This window comes from Oryctolagus cuniculus, chromosome 11 (assembly GCF_051225735.1).
Source record: "Oryctolagus cuniculus isolate XC-2025 breed Fujian yellow rabbit chromosome 11, ASM5122573v1, whole genome shotgun sequence".
NCBI lineage: Eukaryota > Metazoa > Chordata > Mammalia > Lagomorpha > Leporidae > Oryctolagus > Oryctolagus cuniculus.
The window spans coordinates 58,528,026-58,551,404 of record NC_142877.1 but is presented as its reverse complement, the minus strand read 5'-3'; the positions used below and the strand labels follow the sequence as shown (position 1 = coordinate 58,551,404).

At 59.6% G+C, this 23,379-nt stretch overlaps 3 protein-coding genes and 2 long non-coding RNA genes across 9 annotated transcripts; 2 read left to right on the top strand and 3 right to left on the bottom strand.

The window, feature by feature from the left end:
* Positions 1-596: 596 nt before the first annotated feature.
* On the bottom strand, positions 597-3,894 carry LOC149123488 (uncharacterized). The gene is made up of 2 exons (XR_016216792.1): positions 3,785-3,894; positions 597-1,586 (listed from the first exon to the last, which is right to left on the bottom strand). It is a non-coding gene; the product is annotated as an uncharacterized LOC149123488 (long non-coding RNA).
* On the top strand, positions 3,461-8,392 carry LOC149123487 (uncharacterized). The gene is made up of 3 exons (XR_016216791.1): positions 3,461-3,693; positions 6,358-6,537; positions 8,063-8,392. It is a non-coding gene; the product is annotated as an uncharacterized LOC149123487 (long non-coding RNA).
* A 2,239-nt stretch (positions 8,393-10,631) lies between these two features.
* Positions 10,632-13,758, top strand: CD63 (CD63 molecule). Of its 3 annotated transcripts, none has more exons than XM_070051282.2 (8): positions 10,632-10,764; positions 11,641-11,717; positions 12,467-12,655; positions 12,742-12,816; positions 12,910-13,005; positions 13,098-13,238; positions 13,426-13,509; positions 13,601-13,758. In XM_070051282.2, exons 2-8 carry the CDS (start codon positions 11,652-11,654, stop codon positions 13,664-13,666), a joined length of 717 nt encoding a protein of 238 aa, XP_069907383.1. In that variant the 5' UTR covers positions 10,632-10,764; positions 11,641-11,651; the 3' UTR covers positions 13,667-13,758. The 3 variants fall into 3 exon arrangements, with proteins under 3 accessions (XP_069907383.1, XP_069907382.1, NP_001075668.1); XM_070051281.2 differs by lacking the exon at positions 10,632-10,764 and adding an exon at positions 11,040-11,331; NM_001082199.1 differs by lacking the exon at positions 10,632-10,764 and adding an exon at positions 11,055-11,092 and having other exon boundaries at positions 13,601-13,754.
* Positions 13,759-14,474: 716 nt separating this feature from the next.
* RDH5 (retinol dehydrogenase 5) lies at positions 14,475-18,128 on the bottom strand. 2 transcript variants are annotated; one of them, XM_051832842.3, is made up of 5 exons: positions 17,732-18,128; positions 16,888-17,215; positions 16,550-16,808; positions 15,101-15,264; positions 14,475-14,831 (listed from the first exon to the last, which is right to left on the bottom strand). In XM_051832842.3, the coding sequence occupies exons 2-5, from the start codon at positions 17,195-17,197 to the stop codon at positions 14,608-14,610; spliced, it is 957 nt and encodes a 318-aa protein (XP_051688802.2). In that variant the 5' UTR covers positions 17,198-17,215; positions 17,732-18,128; the 3' UTR covers positions 14,475-14,607. The 2 variants fall into 2 exon arrangements, with proteins under 2 accessions (XP_051688802.2, XP_089164587.1); XM_089308461.1 differs by having other exon boundaries at positions 14,475-14,912; positions 17,732-17,865.
* Positions 18,129-18,533: 405 nt separating this feature from the next.
* On the bottom strand, positions 18,534-21,597 carry BLOC1S1 (biogenesis of lysosomal organelles complex 1 subunit 1). 2 transcript variants are annotated; one of them, XM_017341922.4, is made up of 5 exons: positions 21,464-21,597; positions 20,724-20,861; positions 20,239-20,317; positions 18,942-19,074; positions 18,534-18,721 (listed from the first exon to the last, which is right to left on the bottom strand). In XM_017341922.4, exons 1-5 carry the CDS (start codon positions 21,522-21,524, stop codon positions 18,611-18,613), a joined length of 522 nt encoding a protein of 173 aa, XP_017197411.1. In that variant the 5' UTR covers positions 21,525-21,597; the 3' UTR covers positions 18,534-18,610. The 2 variants fall into 2 exon arrangements, with proteins under 2 accessions (XP_017197411.1, XP_008254829.1); XM_008256607.5 differs by lacking the exon at positions 20,239-20,317 and having other exon boundaries at positions 20,789-20,861.
* Between the last annotated feature and the right edge of the window lie 1,782 nt (positions 21,598-23,379).

Sequence of the window (23,379 nt, the reverse complement as noted above, 5' to 3'; positions counted from 1 at the left end):
AAACAGGCAGACTCCGATGGGGGGGTCCCTGAGGAGGCAGCGCGTAGGGCAGGCGCAAGGCAGGAGTGACAGCCAGAGACAGCTTCTGTGGGAGTGCGGTGAGGTGGTGGAGGTGGTGAACTCAGCCCAGAGAAGTGCTGGCTTTTGGCAGCCGCGGGCTGGGCGCAGAGGGAGACCAGCAGAGGCATCGGCCGAGGCTGGGAGGTGACGGGCAGCAGGTGTAGAGCTGGGACCACAGCGAGCTCCAAACCGGGGCTTCCCCGGGCCCAGTGGAATCAGAAGGCTGCAAGAGGGAGGAGCCGGGGGCCGTCCGGGGAGGGGAACCAGGAGGTCCAGCTTCCCTAACTGTGCCTTTGGATCCGTAGTCTTGGAAGGGACTGGACTTGCAGGAGTAAGAATGGGAGACAATCATTGTAAGGGGAGGGCCCCAGATGTGGGACCAGACCCAGTCTTCTGATGCGACCCTGGGCATCGCCCCAGGGCCGAGGGCAGGAGTGCTTTGAGGTTGCTTAACTCCTGATGCTCTGACCCCAGTTCCTCCAGGTTGATTTTTTTTAACCCCAAAGCCCTGGAGATCAATAAACAGGAAATGTTCCAGGGACTCAGGTCTTGTTTATTTCCTGGCACATGCAATGGTTGTTGAGTAAATGGATAAGCTCCGTTATCATGCATGAGGGACATCACATCGGGTCCTCTCTGGAAGTCGGCTTGGCATAGGTGCAGGGAGCACTGGGCAGTGGAGAGAGTTGGGGCTGGGGGTTGGAGTGCAGTGAGGATGCAGGTGTGAGGTGAGAAGGTGTAGGGGTCAGGGGCCTGAGCCGGGGATCTTGGAAGAGACGGTGCATTTTCACGGTGCATGTTCATGGGGGACAGGGCCTGAGGCTGCAATAGAATGGAACAAAAACAGACCGCTGCTTCCCTCCCTTGATTTGGACCGGAAGATGGGCATCCGGGCATCTCAAGTTCCTTCCTCGAAGAGGTGGGACAAGGAGGTCACAGCGCCGACCTTCCTCGGAATCCTCTGGCTGAGGCCCTCATGGGGGGTTTCTCTTTCTTTGCAATTCTTTTCCTCTCCTCTCTGACCGCCTGGAGCCTTTCCCACAGACGCTGGCATAACCAGCATGTTTTTCTGATGTCATCTTCGCGGCAGAATGGCAAACACCTTGAGCAGAGGTGGTGTTACCTCTGGCTCTCAGCCCCGTCTTCACTTCCTGGCCAAACATGGCCCTTGTGGCAGGTGCTCCTTTCCTCAAGAATCATGTGGCATGGACAAGACACTGGACAAACGGTGCCAGGCCCAGCCCAGGACAGATGCCCCCGAGTGTCTCCACTGAGCTGCTCTAGGCACCTCAGAAACCACAGATAAGGAGCACTCACCTCCCGTATTGGAGTGCCCTGTTTCAGTCTCTGACCCAGCTGCAATCAGTGATGGCTCAAGAACTTGGGCCCTGCCCCGCCAAGTGCGAGACCTGGATTGAGTTCCTGGCTCCTGGTTTCCGCCTGCCCCAGGCCTGGCTGTGTTGGGCACTTGGGGAGTAAACCTCTGTTTGGAAGATTTCTCTCCATCTGTCTCTCTCTTTCTCTGCCTTTCAAATAAAATGGAAAAAAAAAAGTGATATTAAAAAAAATCAAATCACAGATTTGGGGCCAGCACTGTGCTATAGCAGGTAAAGCTGCCACCCATCAGCATCCCAGGTGGCAGCTGGTTCAAGTCCTGGCTGCTCCACTTCCGACCCAGCTCCCTGCTAATGGCCTGGGAAAGCAGTAGAAGATGGCCCAAGTGCATGGGCACCTGTCACCCATGTGAGAAACCTGGAAGAAGCTCTTGGCTCCTGGCTTCAGCACGACCCAGCCTGGGCCATTGCGGCCACTTGGGGAGTGCACCAGTGGATGGAAGGTTGATCTCTCTCTCTCTCTCTCTCTCTCTGCCTCTCCCACTCTTTCTGTAGCTTTGACCTTCAAATAAATAAATAAATATTTATTTATATAATATATATTTTTATATATTATATTTATTATATTCATAGTCCTTAAAAAATCACAGATTAAACAGAAATCTCAGGGCCGGCGCTGTGGCGCAGCGGGTTAACGCCCTGGCCTGAAGTGCCGGCATCCCAAATGGGTGCCAGTTTAAGACCTGGTTGCTCTACTTCCAATCCAACTCTCTGCTCTGGCCTGGGAAAGCAGTAGAAGATGGCCCAAGTCCTTGGGCCCCTGCACCCACGTGGGAGACCTGGAAGAAGCTCCTGGATCCTGGCTTCGGATTGGCACAGCTCCGGCCATTATGACCAATTGGGGAGTGAACCAGAGGATGGAAGACCTCTCTGTCTCTCTGTGCCTCTCCTCTCTCTGTGTAACTCTTTCAAATAATAAATAAAATAAATCTTTAAAAAAACCCCAGAACTCTCCTCTTTTCCCCCTCGCATGTGGGCCATCTCACAGTCCCAAGGTGACGGAGCCTCACTCCTCCCGCCTGGAAACCTGGATACAGCATTCCACCCCCTTCTCTTGACCGTGTCCCAATCTTCCTCTGTTGATTGTTCTTCCTAGAGCAACTCCCACTCCTAGCTCCTCTCCCTCCAACCCACTGGGGACTTGGCTCTTTCCTGGGTCTCAGCTTGGAGAAGATTTTCTAAGTGGCAGGCAGGAGTCCTTTCCAGCCCCCACCCCTGTCTAGGCGAGATGTTCTCCCTAGGTCTACCTGGGCCGTGACGGGTGCAGTTAACCACAAGGCTTTGAGAATCTAATTCGGCTGCCTGCTTCAAGTCCCAGCTCTCACCATGTTCTGGCTGTGTGAACTCGGGCAAGTTATTAAATCTCTGTGTGCTTCAGATTTCCTGTGTGTTAAGATGAGAGCAAACCCTGCACCTATTTCCTAAGATCGTGGGGGTGAAATGGTTGATGCCTCCATCCAAGTGCATTGTGTGTCCTTACTCTTGCCCCAACTTAGAGCCCTCCCACGGGGAGACCCAAGAGAGTGTTTTGAGTGTTCTTCAGTGGCCTGGCCCTGCTGAGTGGACCTGGCTGGAGATGCATAGGGAAGTGAAAACTGCGTATTAATGCTCATGCCCGGTTATGGTGTCTGCCAAATATCAGGGAGTTAGAGTCAGGAACAATTTATGAGACAGGATTTCCAGCTCCTGGCCTCTGTCCTGGTTCCAGGACTGTGCTTAACCAATACGTGGACATGGCTGCCATCTCGTGGTGGGATTCGGAATGTCAGCTCTTGGGAGGTGAAATTAAAGCCAAGATTTTGGGTGTGTGTTTTGGAGGGGATAGTTTCCAATTTTTCACTTTAGACTTCTGGTCCGAGGAGAAGTTCTAGGAGTTTATCCCAGTGCGCTAAGCCTCGTCCATTCTCCAGCCCTTGTCTTTTTCCTGACGGTCCCTCGGGCGTGGTCCCTGCAGGAACTAACGCCTTGGGAGCGTCACCACCCCAGCTGCCCCCAGGCTCACTCCTGAGGAAGGCGCCCTGGTGGGCAGGGATCCGGACGTGGGGATCTCACCCTAGTCCAGGGAACTGCGCCTGGGCGCCCCGCCCACCGCCTGGTCTCCCTGGCAACTGCTCTCCAGCCCGGGGAGCCCCCCCACCCCCAGCGCGGCGTTACCCCGGCAACCTCCAGGCCCGCCTCCTCCGAGGTTCTGACTGGCTCGCGGCAAATGTGGGCCGGGGCCTACAGGGAGGGCGTTGAGGTGGGACTGGTGGGCGCGAAGGCGGTGGCCTTCCGGGGGCAGGGGGCGTTCCGGAGACCTGGAAGGCGGAGGGGGGGAGGGCGAGCGGTACCTGCGCCACTTCTGGGCGGGTCTGGCGCTGCGGGGAGGCCCCCGCCGCGGGGGTTCGCGGCCCGGGAGGCCTGCGCGCTGCTGAGAGGTGCGGCTGCCGGGTGGCGAGACGGCCGTAAGGCGCGGCGGCCCCTGCTGTCCCGCACGCCCGCCCGCAGCCGCGTCGTCCGCCGGAACCGGTTTCGGCAGTGGCCGGCCCTTTTCTCCCCTCCCCACGCGGGGTCCCCCGTCCTGGCTGAGCGCCCTGTGTTGGGAGTCGGTGGACGCATTCCTTGGCGTCGCGGGCCTTCTTTGGATGCGCGGGGTGGGTGGGGGGCGAGGCGCCCCCAGGGCCTCCCTTCCCGCACCGGCTCTTCTAGCCTGTGGCCCCCGGGGCTGCGGGGAGGCATTTCTGGGCCGGGGTTTGTGGGGGGCGGGAGGACCGCCCCCGGGCCTCTGCCCACAAAACCCTGCGGGCCCTGGAGCAGAAGCCCTTCCCTGTGTAATTACCGCCCTCTCCCACACCACGTACTGAACCCGGTCATTATCTTGCCTGGGTCCCTCGGCGGCCCCAAGGCCCTCCAGGAGAGGTTGGGAGTTGGTAGGAGGTGGCCAAAGAGTTTGTGTTTTGGGAGAGGGGTGGCAGTGGAGGCAGGACACCACGGAAGGGGCTGCACCCCCGCGCCCCCCACCCCCAGGCGAGCTCCGCACCCGCTGGCTGCACGCCCTCTCTTTTCTTCCCTCGACCTCCAAGCCTCTCCGCTCTTTCCTGCCTCTATTGCTCCGGTTTTTGGGCCCGATGCCGGGGCTGCCTCAGCTGGCCACACCGGCCCTGGAGCTGCTGGTTAGGAAAGCAGGGGTCTGAGAGCTTGTCCAGGAACACCAGGATGCTGGCGGAGGGGCTGACCTAGGCTGCCAGGAAGTGGTATTGTTAAGATTTGTGTATTTTATTTGAAAGGCAGAGTTACAGAGAGGGTGAGAGACAGAGATCTTCCATCAGCTGGTTCCCTTTCCAGATGACCACAATGGCTGGGGCTGGAGAGACCTTCCGGGTCTCTTACATGGGTGGCAGGGGCCTGAGGACTCGGGCTGTCTGCTGCTTTTCTAAGCGCGTTAGCGGGGAGCTGGATCAGAAGCGGAGCAGCCGGTGGCTCTAACTGGCACTCATGAGGGGGTGCTGAAGCTTAACCCACTGCGCTATGACCCCGAGGCAGGCAGGTCTGGAGGGACCAGTGTCCAGAGAAGAGTCAGCGGTGGGCACAGGGCAGTGAAGGTGAGGTGTGTGCAGCAATGGTGAGAGCATGACCAGAGAGGCAGGCTGGGTGCCGGGAAGGAGACACAGAAGTCAAGAGACCGGAGGGCAAGACAAGCTGCCCATGGGAAGGGATGTAGCCGGTCTGGGAGGTGGCTGGTGAGCACCTCCTCCCTGGAGCCTCTCAGCGCAGGTCCTTGGATGCTCCCCCATGCTGTGCAAGCCCTCCCCCCACCCAAACCACCTAAGAATCTTGGAGACTGGGGTTTCTGGTGCAGAGGTTAAGACGCTGCTTGGGATACCAGAGTACCTGGGTTCTAGTCCCAGTTCTCCCAATTCCGGCTTCCTGCTAATGCGCACTCGGGGGGCAGCAGCTGATGACTCCCGTATTTGGGTTCCTGCCACCCATCTGCACAGAAGACCTGCCAGCTTCAGCCTGGCCCAGCCCTGACCGTTGCAGGCATCTGGGGGTGTGAACCTCAACTCCATATAGCCCCAGTGCCTGGGCTGTTTAGGGTTCCTACTCATGGACGGATAAAAGCTTGCTCTTTCAGTCCCAAAGGAACGGAAAGCTGAGATGATCACCCGGCCCGCCAGCATTGCTTTTTCTCCTTTCTCCCATGTCCACCTCTGCTTCGTCCTGGGAGAAACCTTGGCTGTGAATTTCTGCGGCTCTCCAGTGGGTGCCACCATGCTCCTGAGCCAGGTCCTGGAGGGGAGACACACAGAAGCTAAGACCCTCCCTAGGAAGCCATGGGCCTGGCTGAGGGTCCTGGGCTGCCCGCCTGCCCACCCACCAGGCAGGCTGGGTCAACCCCATTGGTAATGGTGACCCTTGCTGGGAAAAGACTGAGACAGGAGTCAGGGAAAACCAGAAAGAATGAGGTTGGGATGGAGGAGGGCCCTGAAGAGAGAGCCAGGTCGGGGTCGGGTAGGACGTCACAAACAGGAGCTGGGCCTTGGGACTGGAATGGGGGTCTGGGCCAAGGCCAAGGTGCGTGGGAGGGGGAGAAGCTGGGGCTGGCTGGTCCAGGCTGAAGCTGGCAGATGGGAACTCAATCCAGGTTTCCCATGCAGATGGCAGGGACCCGCATACATGAGGGTTGCACATTAGCAGGAAGCAGAACTGAAACCCAAGGTACTCTGACATGGGATGCAGGTATCCCAAGTGGTGTCTTAACCCCTGTGCCAAATGCCAGGTTCAGAACTTACGCTGTCTTTTATTTATTGGAGAGGAAGGTGAGAGAGAGAGAGAAATCTCCCATCTGCTCATTCATCCCCCAAATGCCCACAATGGCTGGAGCTGGGCTGGGGCTGGAGCTGAGAGCTGGTCTCCCTTGTAGGGGGCAGGGACTCAGGTACTTGAGCCAGCACTGCTGCCCCTCAGCGTGTGCATTAGCAGGAAGCTGCAACTGGAAGCAGCGCTGGGCCTTGAACCTGGACGCTCCGATACATCATGGATATCCCGAATGGCGCCTTCACTGCTGTGCCAAACACGGACCCCTGGGCTTAGCATTCTTAAGGTAACAAAGCCAACCCCCGCCCCCAACTGCCCTGGGAGGTGGGGGAGGAGCTGTTTTTCTCCTACTCAGCCAGGAGGAAGTTGAGGCTCAGGGAGGGGTGAGGGCTTAGCCAAGGTCACCCCCTCGGGAGTGGCAGAACCAGGTGTCCCAGCAGCCTGTGGTCTGTGCTGGTGGCAGGTGTGAGGGACCCAGCCCTGCAGGCCGATGCAGCCAGTGTGGCTTCATCTCTGTGCAGACGCAAGGGCATGTTGGATGCATTCTCCTGTGAACCCCGGGGGCCTGGTCTTGCCCACCATGAAGGAGCTGGTGTGGTCAGAGCTGCCCACACCAGTGACGGGGGAGTTCCCTCTCTCACCTCTAAGCAGTATATCAGTGGTGATGTCGCTGTGCTGCGCTCCGACTGGGGCTCCCTGGGGTCTAGAACCCACTGTCTGGGGAGCCTGTGCTGGGCTGCTGTGTGAGCCCCCGCAGCACAGCCCCTGTCTTTTTTTAAAGATTTATTTATTTTTTATTTATTTGAAAATAAACAGAGAGAGGTAAAGAGAGAGGTCTTCCATTTGCTGGTTCACTCCCCAAATGGCCACAATGACTGAGGCTGGGCTAGGCTGAAGCCAGGAGCCAGGAGCTTCTTCCTGGTCTCCCACGTAGGTGCAGGGGGCCTAGGACTTGGGCCATCTTCCACTGCTTTCCCAGCATGGTGGAGCAACCGGGACTCGAACTGGCACCCATATGGGATGCCAGCGCTGCAGGCTGGGGCTTTAACCTGCTACGCCACAGCACTGGCCCCCAGCCCCTGTCTTGCTCTCCTGGTCTTCAGATCTCCTACTTGGGGCCAGGGACCCACCTACTTGCCTTCTAGGGTCTGTGTTGGCAGGACGCTGGAGTCAGGAGCTGGGGCTGAGAATCAAACCTGGGTCCTTTGATTTGGGACATGTGTCTCAAGTGCTAGGCCCAGCACCCGCTGCGCCTCTTCTTTTGTGGTAAAATACAGATAGCTTAAAGTCTTCTGACATTCTCACCATTCCGTAGTGGACGGTGCAGTGGCAGTATGTTGTGCAACCACCACCTCCTTCCGTCTCCAGAACGTTTGTACCTCCCCTCTGTGAAACCGTGCACAGCAATTTCCCCTGCGCAGCCCCCGGCGCTCACCACGCTCCCCTCTGCCTCCATGAATTCCACTCAGAAGAGGCTATTCTTGGGCACAGAGGGTCAGGCCGCTGCTGGCCACAACGGCATCCCACGTGGGAGTGCTGCTTCGAGCCCCGGCTGCTCTGCTTCTGATCCAGCTCCCTGCTAATGCACCTGGGAAAGCAGTGGAGGATGGCCCAAGTGCTTGGGCCCCTGCACCCATGTGGGAGACCCGGACGAAGCTCCTGGCTCCTGGCTTCAGCCTGTGTCAGACCAGGCTGTTGGGGCCATTTGGGGAGTGAACCAGAAGATGAGAAGTCTCCATCTTTGTCTCTCCCCTTCTCCCCTCTCTCTTGCTCTCCCTGTTAAATCAATCAATCTTTTTTTTCTCCTACAGAATGGGCCATTCTTGGGGCTGGCGCTGTGGTACAGCGGGTTAATGCCTTGGCCTGTAGTGCCGGCATCCCATATGGGCGCTGGTTCTATCCTGGCTGCTCCACTTCCGATCCAGCTCTCTGTTATGGCCTGGGAAAACAGTAGAAGATGGCCCAAGTCCTTGGGCCCCTGCACCCGCGTGGGAGACCTGGAAGAAGCTGCTGTCTCCTGACTTCAGATCGGCGCAGCCCTGGCTGTTGCGGCCAATTGGGGAGTGAACCAGAGGATGGAAGATTCTCTCTCTCTCTCTGACTCTCCTCTCTGTGTAACTCTGACTTTCAAATAAATAAAATCTTTTTTTTTTTTTTTTTTAAAGAATGGGCCATTCTTGCCCTTCCTTGTTCCTCCCTTCCAGCTCCACATGATTGGGTCTTCTGGGGCTCCCCCGGCCCCACCACTCTGCACTTGCTGCAGTTTGCTCACAGCCCCTCCCGTGGTACCCCTCCAGGAGTCCCTTTCTGCTGACCACCCGTGCTCTCTCCCTGCCCACGCGCATGTCTCCACTTCAGCCTCAGCAGGTGCTCCTGACCCTGGTCCAGAGAGAGCCACTGGTTCTGTGGCCTTCTACTTCCCACCATACGATGTGACACTTCCAGTCACTGTCCCCTCTCTTCCCGTCTTGAGGTTCTCTTTTCTCTTGGCCTCCTAGAGAGAGAGAAGTAAGCAGAGGCTTTGGAACCCCGTGAGCTCTGGGTTAAAATCCTCAGCCTGCTTTTCACTAGCTTGAACTCTGGGTGTGACTCCATGTCTCTAAGTCTGCTCCCTTATCTCTGAAAGCAGGAAAGCACCGACCTCACAAGGCTGTCTGAGGACAACGCTGACCTCATCAGCCCAGGTGTCCAGCCCAGTACCTGCAATAGTGCAGCAAGGGCCTTTCACTGTCAGCTCCTTTCCTGGTTGCTAATCCCTGCCCCCACATTCCTGAGATGGAAAAGCTCTCTGAGGCTGCGAGCCCTCACAAATCCATGGATTCAATACTAGTGTCTGCAAGTGGTGGCTTAACCTGCTGTGCCACAATGCATGGATTTTCAGATAACTTTTTTTTTTGTTTCTTTCTAAAGATTTATTTATGGGGTTGGCTCTGTGGCATAGTACGTTAAACCTCTTCCTGTGGTGCCAGCATCCCATACAGGTGCCGGTTCAAGTTTCAGCTGCTCTACTTCCGATCCAGCTCCCTGCTGACACACCTGGTAAAGCAGTGCAAGATGGCCCAAGTCCTTGGGCCCCTGCACCACCTGGGAGACCCAGATGAAGCTCCTGGCTCCTAGCTTCGGATTGGCCCAGCTCCGGCTGTGGCGGCCACTTAGGGAGTGAACCAGCGGATGGAAGACTTTTCTGTCTCTCCCTCTCTCTGTCTGTAACTCTCTCAAGTAAATAAACCAATCTTAAAAAAAAAAAAAAAAAAAGCTGCTTTCCCAGAAGCATTAGCAGGGAGCTGGATGACAAGTGGAGCAGCCAGGACTCAAACTAGCAGGCAAATGGGATGCTGGAGTTGCAGTAGGCAGCTTTTCCAGCTACACTACAGCCCTGGCACCCCCCCCCCCCCCCAGCAAGTCTTTCACAGCTGGGTTGCTCAGGCATCCAATTGAATCCAGGACCAAGTGCTGAACTTGGTGGCTGGGCATCTCAGCTCTCTCCCCTCCCATCTTCACCACATCCTTCCCTTGGCCTTTGAGGCAACTCCACGTGCTTTGGAAAAATGCTTCTTTCTTTCCCTGTCTGGAACTGAGATCCTGCAAGGTCACTGGGCGGGGGGGGGGGGGCTAAGCCGCCCACCCGGTGCCCTCCTCCCTGTGTGCCCAACTGTCACCTGACGCATCTGCCTTTCTTCACGCCCAGGACAGAGCTTGGTTTGTTGCTTGCAGAGAGCAGGCAGGGCTCTGGTCTTCCTCCCCTGGATGCACAAGCCTGGCATCCAGCCGAGGCACGGGGAGGAAGCTGATCACTACTCCTTTCTTCAGGCCCCTCGCTCCTCCTCCTCCGCAGCCTTCCTGCCGCGGTGAGGGGAAGCAAAGTCCAGGCCAGGATCCTGGAGACTGCTTCTGCACCCGGCCAGGCCCGCCCTCCCCTCCTGTCCCTTTGACAGCTTCTGTGTGCACCCACACGCCCAAGACACGGGAAGTGGTTTTGAGGCAGGTCCAGAAGCACCTAAGGGGTGGAGACCGCCGGCGGCCCTGGAGCGTGCCCCCAGCCTGGATACCCCAGCCCCTGCCCTGCTGTCGTCCCCAGTAACAGGAGCCATGAGCCAGCGGGGCACAGACCTTGGCACTCCTCCTCCGCGGGAGGGACCCGAGGGACCCGCCCTGACGCGGCCTGGAGGGGTGGGGTGGCCGTGGAAGGGGGCCTCCTGCCTTCTCCCCGCCCTGGAGAATGGAGGAGCCCTCACTTAGAATTTGCGAGACTCCCTGGACGTGTTTATTCTGGCCCACCCAGTCCCAAGCAGCCCACGGCTCTCGCTGCAGACTCAGGGCTGGGGCTGGGGCTGGGGGTAGGGGCTCGATCCCAGAGGTGGCGGAGGAAGCGACTCGGCGGCGACTTCGAGGGCAGCTCCCGGCCACCCACCGCCCCCGCTTTCGGCCCTCGCCCGCCTCCTCTGCCGCGCCCAGAGCCAGAGGGAACCAGGCGGCGCTCGGTCCCGCCGTCCTACCACGAGCTGGCACGGAGGTGGGGGCGCCATGAGGGCCCCAAGGCGCCTGCAGGGCCCGGCCGTCCGAGCCTTCCCTGGGCGGGCGTGGGCGCTGTCCTGCAGGCCGGGGGGCCACGTGGCTCCCGCTGGGCTGGGGGCTCGGCCCTCCCCGGGCCGGCCCCGGTGACTCAGGCCGCAGCTGTTCCCGCGTCACATGAGGGAGGCCGGCGGCCGCCCGGCGGGGGAGGGGGCTGTGGCCGGAGCCCGGGGCGGGGCCGCGCGGCGGGCGGGGCAGCAGCCGGGGGGCGCCGCTAGAGAGCCCCTGAGCCGCGGCAGGAGCGGAGCGCACAGCCTCGGGGAGCCCAGGTGAGGCCGCGGGGGCCGCGGCGGGCTCGGGCGCGGGGTCGGGGAGGCCGCTCGGGCGCCCCTTTCCTGGGGCTCGCCCGGGGCCGCCGAAGACCCGCCCCGCGCTCTCAGCTGGCGCTCCGGGCCCTGGAGCAACTTTGCTCGGAAGTTCCCGAGCAGGGGCGGGGTGGGCGGGGGTGCCTGCCGCACTTGTTTAATTTTCGGGGGGCAGCCCAGAGCGCTGGCGAGGAGCCTACGGGGTGGGTTCGGGATTGGGCCGGAGGGCCGTTTTTCGGGACTGGTGGGACGCCCGGGGCTGGTGGGCCGGGGGTCGGCAGCAGTCCCGAGCCCCCGGGAGCTGCCCCAAGCTCGCGCCGCGGCGGGCGGGGACCCCCACCCCTCTGCCGCCCGGGGAGCGAGGGGGCTGGGAGACGTGGAACCGACCGCGGGCTTTCCGGGTGGGAGGGGCCGGGAATGGGGGCCGGGCAGGGAAGGCCTCGAGGGCCGGCGGGGAGCTCGGAAAGCGAGGTTCCCCCTAATCCCCCCTCTCCGCCTCCCCTGGACCCCAGGCCCGGCAGCCATGGCGGTGGAAGGAGGAATGAAATGTGTCAAGTTCTTGCTCTACGTGCTCCTGCTGGCCTTTTGCGTGAGTGCGGAGCTCGGGCGCGAGCCTGGCGGGGCGCGGTCGGTGGGTGGGGGGTGCCCTGGCTCCCGACCGCCGAGAGCCAAGGCAGCTGCAGGCCAGATGTGCGGGGAGAGCCCGGGGAACGGGGCCGAGGGCGGCGCCGCCACCCCGTCTTCTGGCTTTCGGGGACCCCGGAGGCCCATTTGACCGAAAAGTGGTCCTCTTGGACGGGCAGCGCCCCACCCCCACCCCTCCTGGCCCTTCCTGTCTGGTGACCCAACCACTTGTGATTGGGGCAGTGGGGCAACCAGCCAACGGCCTGATGCTATCGCCACGAGGCTCCTCTGCCGCGTCCTCCCGCGGCCCCCTCTTCCTCCACCCCACATCCTTCCCCTCTTTCCCGCCCGGCTTCTGTGGGGGCGAGGAAGGGCACTGCTCACCCCAAGTGGCTCCCGCCCGGGCCGAGAAGCCGCAGTTTGTCCAGGGAGGAGCACCCTTGCCCCTTCTCCTTCCTGGCCTAGCCGGCCGGCGGAGCTGTCACCGCCAAGGCGTGGGCTGGCACCGGGGCTGGGCGCCCTGGAGGCTCGTCCTGCTCTGGTCAGGAATGTGTGCCCCGGGGTCACAGCTCACCGGTAGCTTCTCCTTTCTCCCCAGTCCCTCCATCCCCTCCCCCGCAGTCCCCTTTCCCGGAGGAGTGCGGCTAGGCCTCTCCTCCAGGGGTCAGCTCTGTGTTTCCGGCCAGCCTAACCCTCCCGTGCCCTCTCGCTCAGGCCTGTGCAGTGGGATTGATTGCCGTGGGTGTGGGGGCGCAGCTCGTCTTGAGTCAGACCATAACCCACGGAGCGACTCCTGGCTCCCTGCTGCCTGTGGTCATCATTGCCGTGGGGGCCTTCCTCTTCCTGGTGGCCTTTGTGGGCTGCTGTGGAACCTGCAAGGAGAACTATTGTCTTATGATCACGGTGAGTGGTGGTGCCAGGGACGTGTCCCCGTGGCCAGGTCTCGGGTCGTAGACTGGAAGGCTGACTCCTGTGCTGTGCCCCTGCAGTTTGCCATCTTCCTGTCTCTGATCATGCTGGTGGAGGTGGCCGCTGCCATTGCTGGTTACGTGTTTAGAGACAAGGTGAGTGGGGAGTGAGGGGCCGGTCCTCCCCTGGGCTGCTCAGAACCCAGGTGCCTGGATTCGGACCTCAACAGCGCTTCTCCTTACTCTCAGGTGATGTCGGAGTTTAATAAGGATTTCCGGCAGCAGATGCAGAATTACTCGACAGACAACCAGACCGCTTTAATCCTGGACAGGATGCAGAAAGATGTGAGCGGGGCTGCCGGGGGCAGAGGCGTCGCCATGCCAAGGGGGGAGGCTCACATCACCACCCTCTCCCCCGTCTCCCTCTCCTCCCCCAGTTCACGTGTTGTGGGGCTGCTAACTACACGGACTGGGCGACCATCCCTGGCATGACCAGGGATCGCGTCCCTGACTCCTGCTGTGTCAACGTCACCTCGGGCTGTGGGGTCAAGTTCAACGTGAAGGACATCTATGTCGAGGTAGGGAGGGGGCTGGATAACCTGGCGGAGGCTTCAGGAGGCACGGAAACGTTCTGGGACGGAGGTGGCCGGGGTTAGGGATGGGAGGTGGACAGGGTCAGGGACGAGAGGTGGCGGGCCAGGTGCCTGGTGCCGGCTGGTGGGAAGCTCTGGTAGTGCTCTCACCTGTGTGCCTGCCTCCCCTCAGGGCTGCGTGGAGAAGATCGGGCTGTGGCTGAGGAAAAACGTGTTGGTGGTGGCGGCAGCAGCCCTGGGCATTGCTTTTGTGGAGGTGAGAGATGACCCGGGCAGGGGCCCGTGGTCCCACGGGTGGATCTGGGGTGGCTTGCCCTCCTCACTCCCCTCTGCCTCTGTCCTTCTAGGTCCTGGGCATTGTCTTTGCCTGCTGCCTTGTGAAGAGCATTCGAAGTGGCTACGAGGTGATGTAGGGCTCTGGTCTCTTCAGCCCCCTCCGTCTAGGGGAGTGCAGTCGTATCCACCAGGTTTTTCAATTAAACGGATTATTTTTTCAGACCGAAAAGAGACATGGTGTCTGTTTGTCTCAAAGCAATACCTGACCTCTTCCTCCTTATCCTTGTTCCCTTGCTCTGTGTGCACCGCCGGGGAAGGCAGGTGGTGAGCGTCTGGGAAAGGGGGTTGTGCTTGAACGTGTTGAGTGGGCTGGCAGGGGGATGTGGGGTCTGGAGGAGGCGCCGGCCCAGTGCCCTCTCTGCCCCCAGCCCTGCGCTCTTTGCTGGAACATCCATGAAACCACCTCCTGGGTAAGTCCCAGGATTCCCACACAGGCCTCACCTGGGAGAGCCCAGCCTGGGTCAGCTGTGGCCACGCTCTCCCTGGCGTTCTGTGCACCTGGGGGCCCAGCAGCCCCCTCTCGCGCAGTTCTCAAGGGGACCTGCTTCCTTTCAGGGTGCTGATAAGTAGGGTGGCCACTTTCCCTCATTCTGGACTGAGGAGAATGAGTATCCCCCCCCCTCCCCTTGGAAACCACTCAAGTTGGCCCTGATGCTTCATCACGGAAGAGAGCTAAAGATCCATTCCCAGTACAAACACAGAATTGTAACCTTACTCCATGCAGAAAATAGGTGACACATGCAAAGTGCCCTCTGGTGGCCACTCCTCCGGGTGCGGTTGCAAAGTTCACCCGAAGATGCAGGAGTTCCCGGCGCCCCCCAGTGGGCGTTTTGCAGGCACTAAAGACTTGGCAGTTTGGGGACGCCTTCATTTCTGCTCACTCACTTTCTGCTTTTTAGACAGTACACATTTATTGAGTGCCTGCTTTGCGCCAGGCACCAGATGGTACCAGAACGAGGGCAGAAACAAGTCAGAGTCCTTGCTCTTGGAAAACAGTCTCTCTGGGAGGCTGATTCATTCAGTAGACGGTCTGGGCAGGCTGTGGAAGGACCCAGGTGAGCACGGCATCCACCAGGCTGGCCGGCAGGTAGGAGGCCGGCAGCCAGAGCAGCTTGGCGTCCCAGCCTGGGCTGTAGCGGGTTCGAGGGTGACGAGCAGTCAGGGCGTGCTCCAGGCACTTGCTCACCTTGGTGAGGTCCGGGTCACAGATCAGGTTCATGATGCGTCGCTGCACTGTCAGATCTGCGGCCCCGTGGTGGGTGTCATCAGCCTCAGGACACTGCCCCCCTCCTGGGCCCTATCTTCTGGGTCCTGGGCTTGTTCCTAGCAAGGTCAGAGGGTTCCTCGCCTCCTCACCCCCCAGCCCCGTTTGGGGGGTGGGACTGGGCTGCTGTGCGTGGCATCCCATCTTGTTTGCCCCCACTCCTCCCACAGGCTGGGGTGGGACTGACCTTCCTGGTGGTCCTTTCCCGTCCTGCCGTCCCATGCCCCCGTCTGGCCCCGCTACTCACACTTGGTGAGGAAGGTCTCCCCGTACTGGGCCTGTGTGGCCGGGGGCAGCCGTGCCCAGCAGGCCTGCAGGCCGCTGTCCAGGCTCTCCAGGTTGGTCACAGGGGTTCGGAAGAAGCCAGGCTCCACGATGGAGACTCGGACCCCAAAAGGAGCCACGTCCCGCCTGGAGTAGGGGCAGAGGGAGGGCTCAGGGCGCTTGCCCTGTGGTGCACAGGTTGGGCAGCTAAGATGAGGGCCTTAACACAGATGAGGGGCAGGAGCCCTGACGGGGGAGGTCCGGGCTGCCTGGCAGCCGGAGGCTTTATATTTTCTTCTACGATCTGTAGCAGAGGTCAGCACACTTTTCCTTAAAGGGCCACCCGGTTTAGGCACCATGGGCCAAGAAACACAATTAGCCTGACCATTATGAGCCTGCAGGCAGTTGGCTGCAGCTGGCCTGAGAACAACCCCGTGAGTTCCGAGTGCTGACATGCAGGGTGCAGACTGGTAGTTCTGGGGGTGGGGGCGGTGGGGACACATGCCAGTGCCCTGGTGTAGACGCAGAAGTCCACATGTAAAGCCTGTGTTCCGGGCTGACTGGGAAATGAAAGGCTGAGGGACCGAGACAGAGGGGAACGCTGAAAATACTGAGTGACGGGGAAGAGGGCGGGCTTCCTGAGCGCCTTGTGCTCGGCTCAACATTGAGGCCCCGCTGCCCTGTCGTCCTGCCCCACCTCCTTTGTGCACCCATGGCCCCCTGAACAGGATTACTGACTGATGAGGGGTGGGAGGCCCCAGCGCGTCTGCTAGCTGGTGTGTATTCCTTCTACATTTTGGCCATGTGCTACTTAGTGATGGTAGTCTGTTTCCCTATTTATAGCAATAGCAGGCTTTTCTGAGCACTTAGTACCTACCAGGCACTGCTGGGCCCCTTATTTTTACCTCTCACCACACCTGGGAGGTAGAGCTTCTCATCCCAGTTTAACAGAGAAGAAAAAATGGGTAAAGAGAAGGAATCTTTGTAAGACCCTGAGGCTTGAGGGGCCAGTGCCATGTCACAGTAGGTTAATCCTCCATCTGCGGCGCCGGCATCCTGTATGGGCACCGGTTCAAGTCCCGATTGCTCCTCTTCCAGTCCAGCTGTCTGCTATGGCCTGGGAAAGCAGTGGAAGATGGCCCAAGTGCTTGGGCCCCTGCACCCACATGGGAGACGGTGGAAGGAAGACCTTCCTCTCTGTCTCTTGCTCTGTCTGTAACTCTACCTCTCAAATAAATAAATAAATAAATAAGAAAGACCCTAAGCTTGCATGAAAGGACTTGAATCCATGGTGTCTGGACCTGAGCCCTCTCCTCCTGGATACTCCACTGTGCTGTGTCTTATTTTTTGCTGGCCCACCCTGGGCAGGCACTAATTTGTTTGTTGGGAGGGCCGTCCTTGGGTTGGGAGCCCACAGCCCTGCGCCCCTCACCTCAGGCTGTCAGAGAAGGCCTCCAGGCCAAACTTGGAGACACAGTAGCCCCCACCGTTGGCTGCCAGGCGGCCCAGGACGCTGCTGACGTTCACTACCCGGCCCCGGGCCTGCTGCAGCAGGGGCAGCAGGGCAAGAGTGACCCCGATGGGACCCAACGTGTTCACACTCAGCACGCGGTGGAAGTCGTCTCGTGTCAGCCACGGTGTGGGCCCGATGATCCCGGCCACGCCAGCGTTATTCACCAGCCCAAAGAGCCCTGTGGGGGAGACGGGACGGGCGCAGAGGGCAGGTGAGGCCCTCCCACAGCAACCGCCCCTGGGTGCCAGGGTCCTCACCTGCTTCCTTAACGTGTGACTCCACCCACGTGGCTGCCCGCTGCACACTCTGGGGGTCAGTGACGTCCAGCAGCGTGGTGTGGAGGCGGGAGGAGGCCACCTGCTGTAGGTTCTCTGCCCCAGAGGGAGTGAGGCAGCCGGCCAGGACCCGGAAGCCCTTCTGGTCCAGTCGCAGTGCCAGAAGGCGCCCGAATCCTGAGTCACAGCCGGTGATGAAGATGAAGGCATCGCTGCTGGGCAGGCTCTGCCGGTCCCTGAGCAGCCACAGCCCTGCCCAGAGCAAGGCACCCAGCAGCAGGAGCAGCCACATGGCAGGATCCAAAACGGCCTGTAGGTGGCAGTGTAGGCTGGGCAGAAGCCTTGGCCCCCAAGCCCTTGCCCCTAATATCCTCCCTGGCTGGGACTGTCCAGTCTGAGCAGATTTGAGAAATTATCTACCTGGTGAATAACTGGCAAACTACAACTCATCTCTGCAACACAGACGTGGGCAGGCCCTGCACTGTGGCTAACCTGATTCAAGCCGGATGAGCCGGGGCCTGTGTTGGGGAGCAGAGGGACCTCCTTGTTTGTTCTCACCTCCGCAGCGACCCCCAACCCTCTAAGTGTAACCCCGGCCTTGTGCCTGGAATCACAGGGTCAGGAGCCCCTCGCCCAAGTCCCGGTGGCCTCCAACTTGTATGGCGGTGTCTGAACCTCATTTGCCAAGCGGGGCTGACACCCTGAGCCATGAGGGTCTGGGATGCCACGTGAGGAAGATGAGATATGCCTGGCGCTTTGAGTTACTGGCACACGGGACCTCCAGCCCCTCCCCTCACGGCACCCCAGCTCCCAGGGTCCCCCTTACCTCCTCTGGGGAAAGCTCGCAGGTCCTACAAAGCCCGAAGCTTCTTGTTTTGCTTTTAAGAGACTTTGCTCCTGGCTTCCCAGGCTCCCACGCTAGCTCCAGCTAAGGCCCAAGTCCGAGTGGGTGGCCTCGGGTGTCAGGAGTATTAAGCACATGTACGAGGGGGGTGGAGGGAGGGCCGAGGAGGAGGAGCCCTGAGCCTGGAGCCCCGAGGCCAGGTCTGCCAAAGCCCAGCTGCCTGCGGCCAGGGCTTAGCAGAGGCCAGATCTGCCCAGGCCCCTCTGGGGCTGTCAGCCTGGGTAAGTGGCCACCTGTGTCGTGGTCTCCCAGGAGGGAGCTGTCAGGGACAGCAGCTGCCCCTCTCGGCTGGTGGCCTTGGACCTGTCATTCCTCCCCCTTCTTGGCCCTGCTGTGCCTCCAAGAATTAATCTCGCACCCGGCCCAGACTCATGACACTGCTTAGTGCTGGCCTGGGAGAGGCCCTGAGCACGTGGAGAGGCCCCGAGCCAGAGCAGGGGCCCAGGCACGCTGTGTGTCTTACTTCTCTTCTGCAGGAAACTCAAGTCCCGAATTAGGACGCCCTAAGGACCCCTAGAACCTTCTCTGGGGAAGTGTGGGACACTCGCACCCTAAGCTTACCCAACAGGAACCTGCACCAGGCCTGAGGAGGAGGAGGAGCGGGTCGGGACAGTAAGAGGAAGCTGGTTCCACCCGTATCTAAATGGCACCATCCTGTGGGAGTCACCCTTGATCTTTCCATCCCACTTCCCACACTGGAGCACCTCGAAACACACCACACACGAACGGAGGCTGGGGTTTTATTCACGGCCTGGTGCGGGTGACACAGGCAGGGCGGGGTGGAGGGCGGGGGTGGAGTGGCTAGGAGGGGGCCGACTGCAGCTGTCCCTTGTACACGTATTCCAGCGCGGTGGCAATGGTGCGCATGTCCAGCTCAATGCTCCGAGCCCAGTTCTCCACATCCCCGATTTCCTGGGAAGGGGAAGCAGGTGGGTGGGCAGGCGCGGCTCCCAGGCTGGGGGTGCTTTTCACCCACCCCCTGGACCCACCAGTGACTTTCCTTTCTCTGGCTGTTCACACACTGGGGCCACAGGTGGGGCTTCTGGGACCAGCTCCACTTCCTCCCTAACCCCTGAGGGAGGCAGACTGTGGGGGCCCAGAATGGGGAGGTGATAAAGGGAGCGAGGCCCACCTTGAGAGCCTGGTTGAAGTTCTCCACCATCCCAATCCACTGGCCTGTCTGCTTGGCAAACTGGGCAGCCTGGGCCTGCAGGGTCTTCACCTCGCGGTCCAGCTTCCTCTGGTTCACGTAGGCCTGGGCCACACTAGGGTTAGGAGGAGGAAGGAGGTCAGCTTGCCCCTCTGGTCTCTCGGGTGGTCTCTGGCACCGAGATTCCAGTGCGGCAGGGGAAGGCCGGCCAAGGGGCCAGGCTAGGGAAAACCTTGGGATTTTGGCCACTCTCAGATGTGATGCAAATGACCCGGCTCCTTCTTCCCACTCCCAGGATTCCTCCTGAGGGAGGAGCTGGGAAGGGGGTGTGGTGCTGCTGGGAAAATCCAGCCGCAGGGACACATCTGCCAGTGATTGGAAGGCTGGTGATCTGTGCAAGAGGTCCCCCTGCCCCCTCCCCGGCCGAATCTAGGGTGGGATGGGGGAGCTCACTGCCTCCCCAGAAATTCTGGGTCAGGAAGGATATCCCAGGGGTTTCTTTCTGGCTCTCACTTTCTCTCCTTCTCCTTTCAGCCGCACACAACACACACACACACACACACACACACACACATACACACTCCCTCCCTTCTGTTCTAGGCAGTGGTTTTTCTTTTCTCTTCCCCAAGGTGCTGGGGGCAGTTAGCATGATGACCATGGACTCACGGGGCTGTTCATCACTATTCTCCCTGCCTAGCTGATGAATCTTTCACTCCGCACCCCAAAGCTCTCTAGGCCAGCCAGGGGCCTCCACATCCGGCGCCCTCCACCCACTGGAATGTGTGGGGGCTGGCCGAGGCAAGGGGCAGGACACCTGACAGGGGCCTTTGTCTGAAGAGCCGTGGGAGCAACACAAAACCCTTTCTAATCTGCCTCTGGCTCAGCTGCCTTGGGAGCTGAGAGTGGGGTGGCCTGTGGCATAGGGAGAGGAGGGGAAGCCTGGGCCAAGCTCAGAAATGGTAGACACAGCTGAACCCAGGCGGCGCCAACGGGGGAGGGAGGAAAAGGGACAGGCTCTGGCCTTTCTGGTCGGAGACAGCGCTGAGTGAACAGGACCGCCTGAAGGGAGGCGGCCAGAGGCTCTGGCCCCAGCCTCTTCCCCTGATCTCCCCACGGATGAGTAATGAAGATGACCCCGGCCCCTGCACGGCTCACTTGGCTGACTCATCCCGGCACGCATGGCCAAGCTGATCTACTTGCCCCGGGGTGGAAGGCACCACGCTGCCTCCTTTCCCCCCGACAGTGGTACCACGGGGCTATCTGACTCTCCAATCCTCACCTCGGGCCTCTGGGGTCCCAGGTCTCTGGCAGTGACTGGCATTCACTTAGGGACCTGGCAGGGGATGGTCCTTGGAGACCTGGGAGGGATGGAAGAGACAGCTTGGCTCTTCCGGGGCTCCTGGCACAGGTCCTGTCCTCACCCCACCAGCAGGGCCAGCCCTTTCCTGCCAGCTGCTCCTCAGGCTTGCCGGGGTGGGAGGCCGAGAAGGAGAGGGGGGCAGGCCGCAGGGAAGGAGGGGGCGTTCCCTCCCGCGGGAGGACAGCTGGCCCGGGAAGGGAGAAGGGGGGGCAGATGGCAGCAACTTGTGTCTGCCAGGGGAACCCTGGCCGCCTCTCCAACCAGCACAGCTGCTCCTTCCTCTTCTAGGGCTAGCAGCAGAGCTGGCTGATGCCTGTCTCCAGACGGTCAAGCTGGGAACCCCGTGGGGGGCGGGGGACCGCGTGGAACATTTGACTCCTTCCAAAGGGGTCTGGGGGCCAGACCTTGCCAGTGCCCCAACTCGGGGTGGGGGTATGGGGAGCTGCTGTCGCCGGGAGGATGTTCGTACCCCACGTTGAGGTGGTCCACCAGGGCTTCGGTCAGGCAGGTCGCGGCCGTGATAGCCTCTCGCCTCCTCTTCTCTGGGGGGGGGGGGGAGAAGAGGGATTGGAGCCGGGACTGGTTTTTGAGGGGTGGAGCTACAGGTTCTTCCCCCATTCATGCGAACCTCTCCACTGATGTCAGAGTTGAAAACGACCGAAATAGAAAGCAAAGTTTCATCTGAGAGAGGCGGACTCGCTTAAGGACGCCAAGGGCAGCACCCACGACGCCTGACTGCGAGCCCCCCACCCCCTCCTCGGCGGTCTCAGGCCTCCTAGAACCGGGTCTCTGGGAGCAATCCCACGGCCTCCTTCGTCGGGGGCGTTCCTCCCCACTCCCAGAATGACAGGCGCCCTACCAATAGGCACAGCGGCCCACGAAAAGAGGGCGGGGCTACGAGGCCGCCAAGTTGGGGATTGGCGGCGTTGCCGAGGGGGGACCCGAGTGTCGCCGAAGGGGCCAGAGCCCGTTGGCCAGGGCACGCAATCTCCAAAAAGGCCGCCCCTCGGTTTGCTCTCCGCCACGCTCGCTGCCCGCTAGCTGGCGCCCTTCGCCAGGTCTGGGCAGTTACTCGAGGTCCGGGCTCCAGGCTGAAGCTAGGCCGCGGCCGGAGAGACAAATGCCGACGCGATATTCGGCTCACCCTGCAGCTCCTTGCGTTCATTCTGCTTGGCCTGGTGTTCCTTGAGCAGACGGGACAGCATGGTCGCGTCTGGCTGGGGGCAGGGCACGCCGAACCCCCACCGGCTCCGGGAGCTGGAATGCGCCTCGGCGCCCGCGGCTCACGTGACCCCCACGTCACGTGACGCGGAGACCGCCCTCTTTTTTAAGGCGTGGGGGTGATAGGGAGTGAAGGTCTTGGCCGGGCAGGGAGCTGCAGGGTTGGTGCAGCATCTGAACTCGTTGCTTTATTTTGAGAGCTCACTTTCTGGTGAGCGTGGGGAGGACTTGACTTTAGTACCTCTTTTGCCGAGCCCGTTTTAACGTCTCCTGGCGACCTCCAGCCCCCGGGAGGGTTCACGGTTGTGTGCAGACTCCCTGGACTCATTGAAATTCTTTCCCTTCGCTGGCCTTACCTCCTGGCAGAGCCTGTCGGCTCTCATTTGGTTCCCTGCCTCCCCCTCCCCCTCTCCCGACTAGGGGAGAATGCCTTCTTGTCTTTCCAGCTTTCTTCTCCACCCCAGCGAGGTCCCTCACTCAGCTCTGGGTGATTATTGTGGAGAAGCATTTGAGGCACTTCAAGCAGCCTTCTAGGGAGCTTGGCAAATGTGGCGGGCTGTGTGCGGTGAATGTACAATTCCGTCTCTGTCCTTTTGTGGTCAGGGAATGCGAACCCATTTTGGTCTTAGCAGAAGCCTAATGCCACTGCCAAAGTGAAAGGTAAATTATATAACACCTCTCTCAACCAAAGAGGAATGCTTCCGGGCTTAACTCCAACAGGAAAAATTATAAACATTACCAACGTAATGCCACTGCTACACTTTCTCTTGCATCTTGCCCTGACATACTGGGTGACTTTGGGCAAGCAAGTTGCTCACATCTCTGGATTTTAGTTTTCTCATTAGGAAACTAAGGGGTTGGATTAAGTCAACAAAGGGGATTGGCTATTAGAATCTCATGGGTGAGGTTTTATTTTATCTGTTTATTTATTTTCATCTACTTGAAAAGAGCGAGGGCGTGAGAGAAATTTCCATCCACTGGTTCACTCCCCAAATGCCTGCAACAGCCAGGGCTGGGCCAGGTGGAAGCCAGGATGTAGGAACTCCATCCAGGTCTCCCATGTGGGTGGCAGGGGCCCAAGTGCTTGAAGCAACATCTGCTGCCTCCCAGGATGCATTAGCAAGAAGCTGGATTGGAAGTGAAGGTGCTGGGACTTGAACTCCAGAATGGGATGTGGGCATCCCCAGCAGGCTTAATCCACTGTGCACCAACGCTTTGGCCCCAGATCACATAACTAGAGTCTCGAGAGGTGGAGCCCGGATGTGGGTATTTTTTAAGAAGCTGTTTAGCTGATTCCGATGTGCATTCAAGGTTGAAAATCACTGGACTAAACCTTATCTAAGACCATTTCCAACTCTGACATTTGTCATTGAATGATTTAGTGGCATAGTTGAAACTGACTTCATTCTATTTGCAAGAAGAAGAGAACTGTGTGCTGATTGAGGTAGAATAAAACATTCTTCTTTAATTTTTCTGAATAAGAGTTGAGAATGATTGACCCATTAGTTTACTCAGCTACTTATGGACTAGTATCCTAAATGCTGGCGCATGTACAAACATCAAAGGATGAGTGAGAAGAAGCCCATGAAGTGGTTAAGTGGCGTTATCAAGCAGAACGTTAAGTAGCATGATGAAAATTCCAAGCAGAACAGTTGGATGCCGTGTGTGTGTGTGTCTATGCTCACATATATACACTACAACTGCTTTGTCCAACATCGCCTAAGTGCTTGCAATGGGTCAAGCGTGTATGAATTCATTTAACCCCTGGAGCAATCCTGTGAAGTTTTATTTTTATCTCTGCTTTGCAGAGGAAGAATCTGAGGTACAAAGCCATTAAGT

What these genes read in the sequence shown, in the direction of transcription:
- RDH5 (XM_051832842.3), bottom strand. Translation starts at nt 17,197, where the DNA reads ATGTGGCTGCTCCTGCTGCTGGGTGCCTTGCTCTGGGCAGGGCTGTGG. An exon ending in GCCTTCTCTGACAGCCTGAG is followed by an intron (nt 15,265 to 16,549) that starts GTGAGGGGCGCA and finishes CCCCTACTCCAG; the next exon opens with GCGGGACGTGGCTCCTTTTG. An exon ending in GGAGACCTTCCTCACCAAGT is followed by an intron (nt 14,832 to 15,100) that starts GTGAGTAGCGGG and finishes ACGGGGCCGCAG; the next exon opens with ATCTGACAGTGCAGCGACGC.
- CD63 (XM_070051282.2), top strand. Translation starts at nt 11,652, where the DNA reads ATGGCGGTGGAAGGAGGAATGAAATGTGTCAAGTTCTTGCTCTACGTG. An exon ending in ACTATTGTCTTATGATCACG is followed by an intron (nt 12,656 to 12,741) that starts GTGAGTGGTGGT and finishes GTGCCCCTGCAG; the next exon opens with TTTGCCATCTTCCTGTCTCT. An exon ending in TGAAGGACATCTATGTCGAG is followed by an intron (nt 13,239 to 13,425) that starts GTAGGGAGGGGG and finishes GCCTCCCCTCAG; the next exon opens with GGCTGCGTGGAGAAGATCGG.
- BLOC1S1 (XM_017341922.4), bottom strand. Translation starts at nt 21,524, where the DNA reads ATGCTGTCCCGTCTGCTCAAGGAACACCAGGCCAAGCAGAATGAACGC. An exon ending in TGAACGCAAGGAGCTGCAGG is followed by an intron (nt 20,862 to 21,463) that starts GTGAGCCGAATA and finishes CCCCCCCCCCAG; the next exon opens with AGAAGAGGAGGCGAGAGGCT. An exon ending in TGGGACCCCAGAGGCCCGAG is followed by an intron (nt 19,075 to 20,238) that starts GTGAGGATTGGA and finishes TCCTAACCCTAG; the next exon opens with TGTGGCCCAGGCCTACGTGA.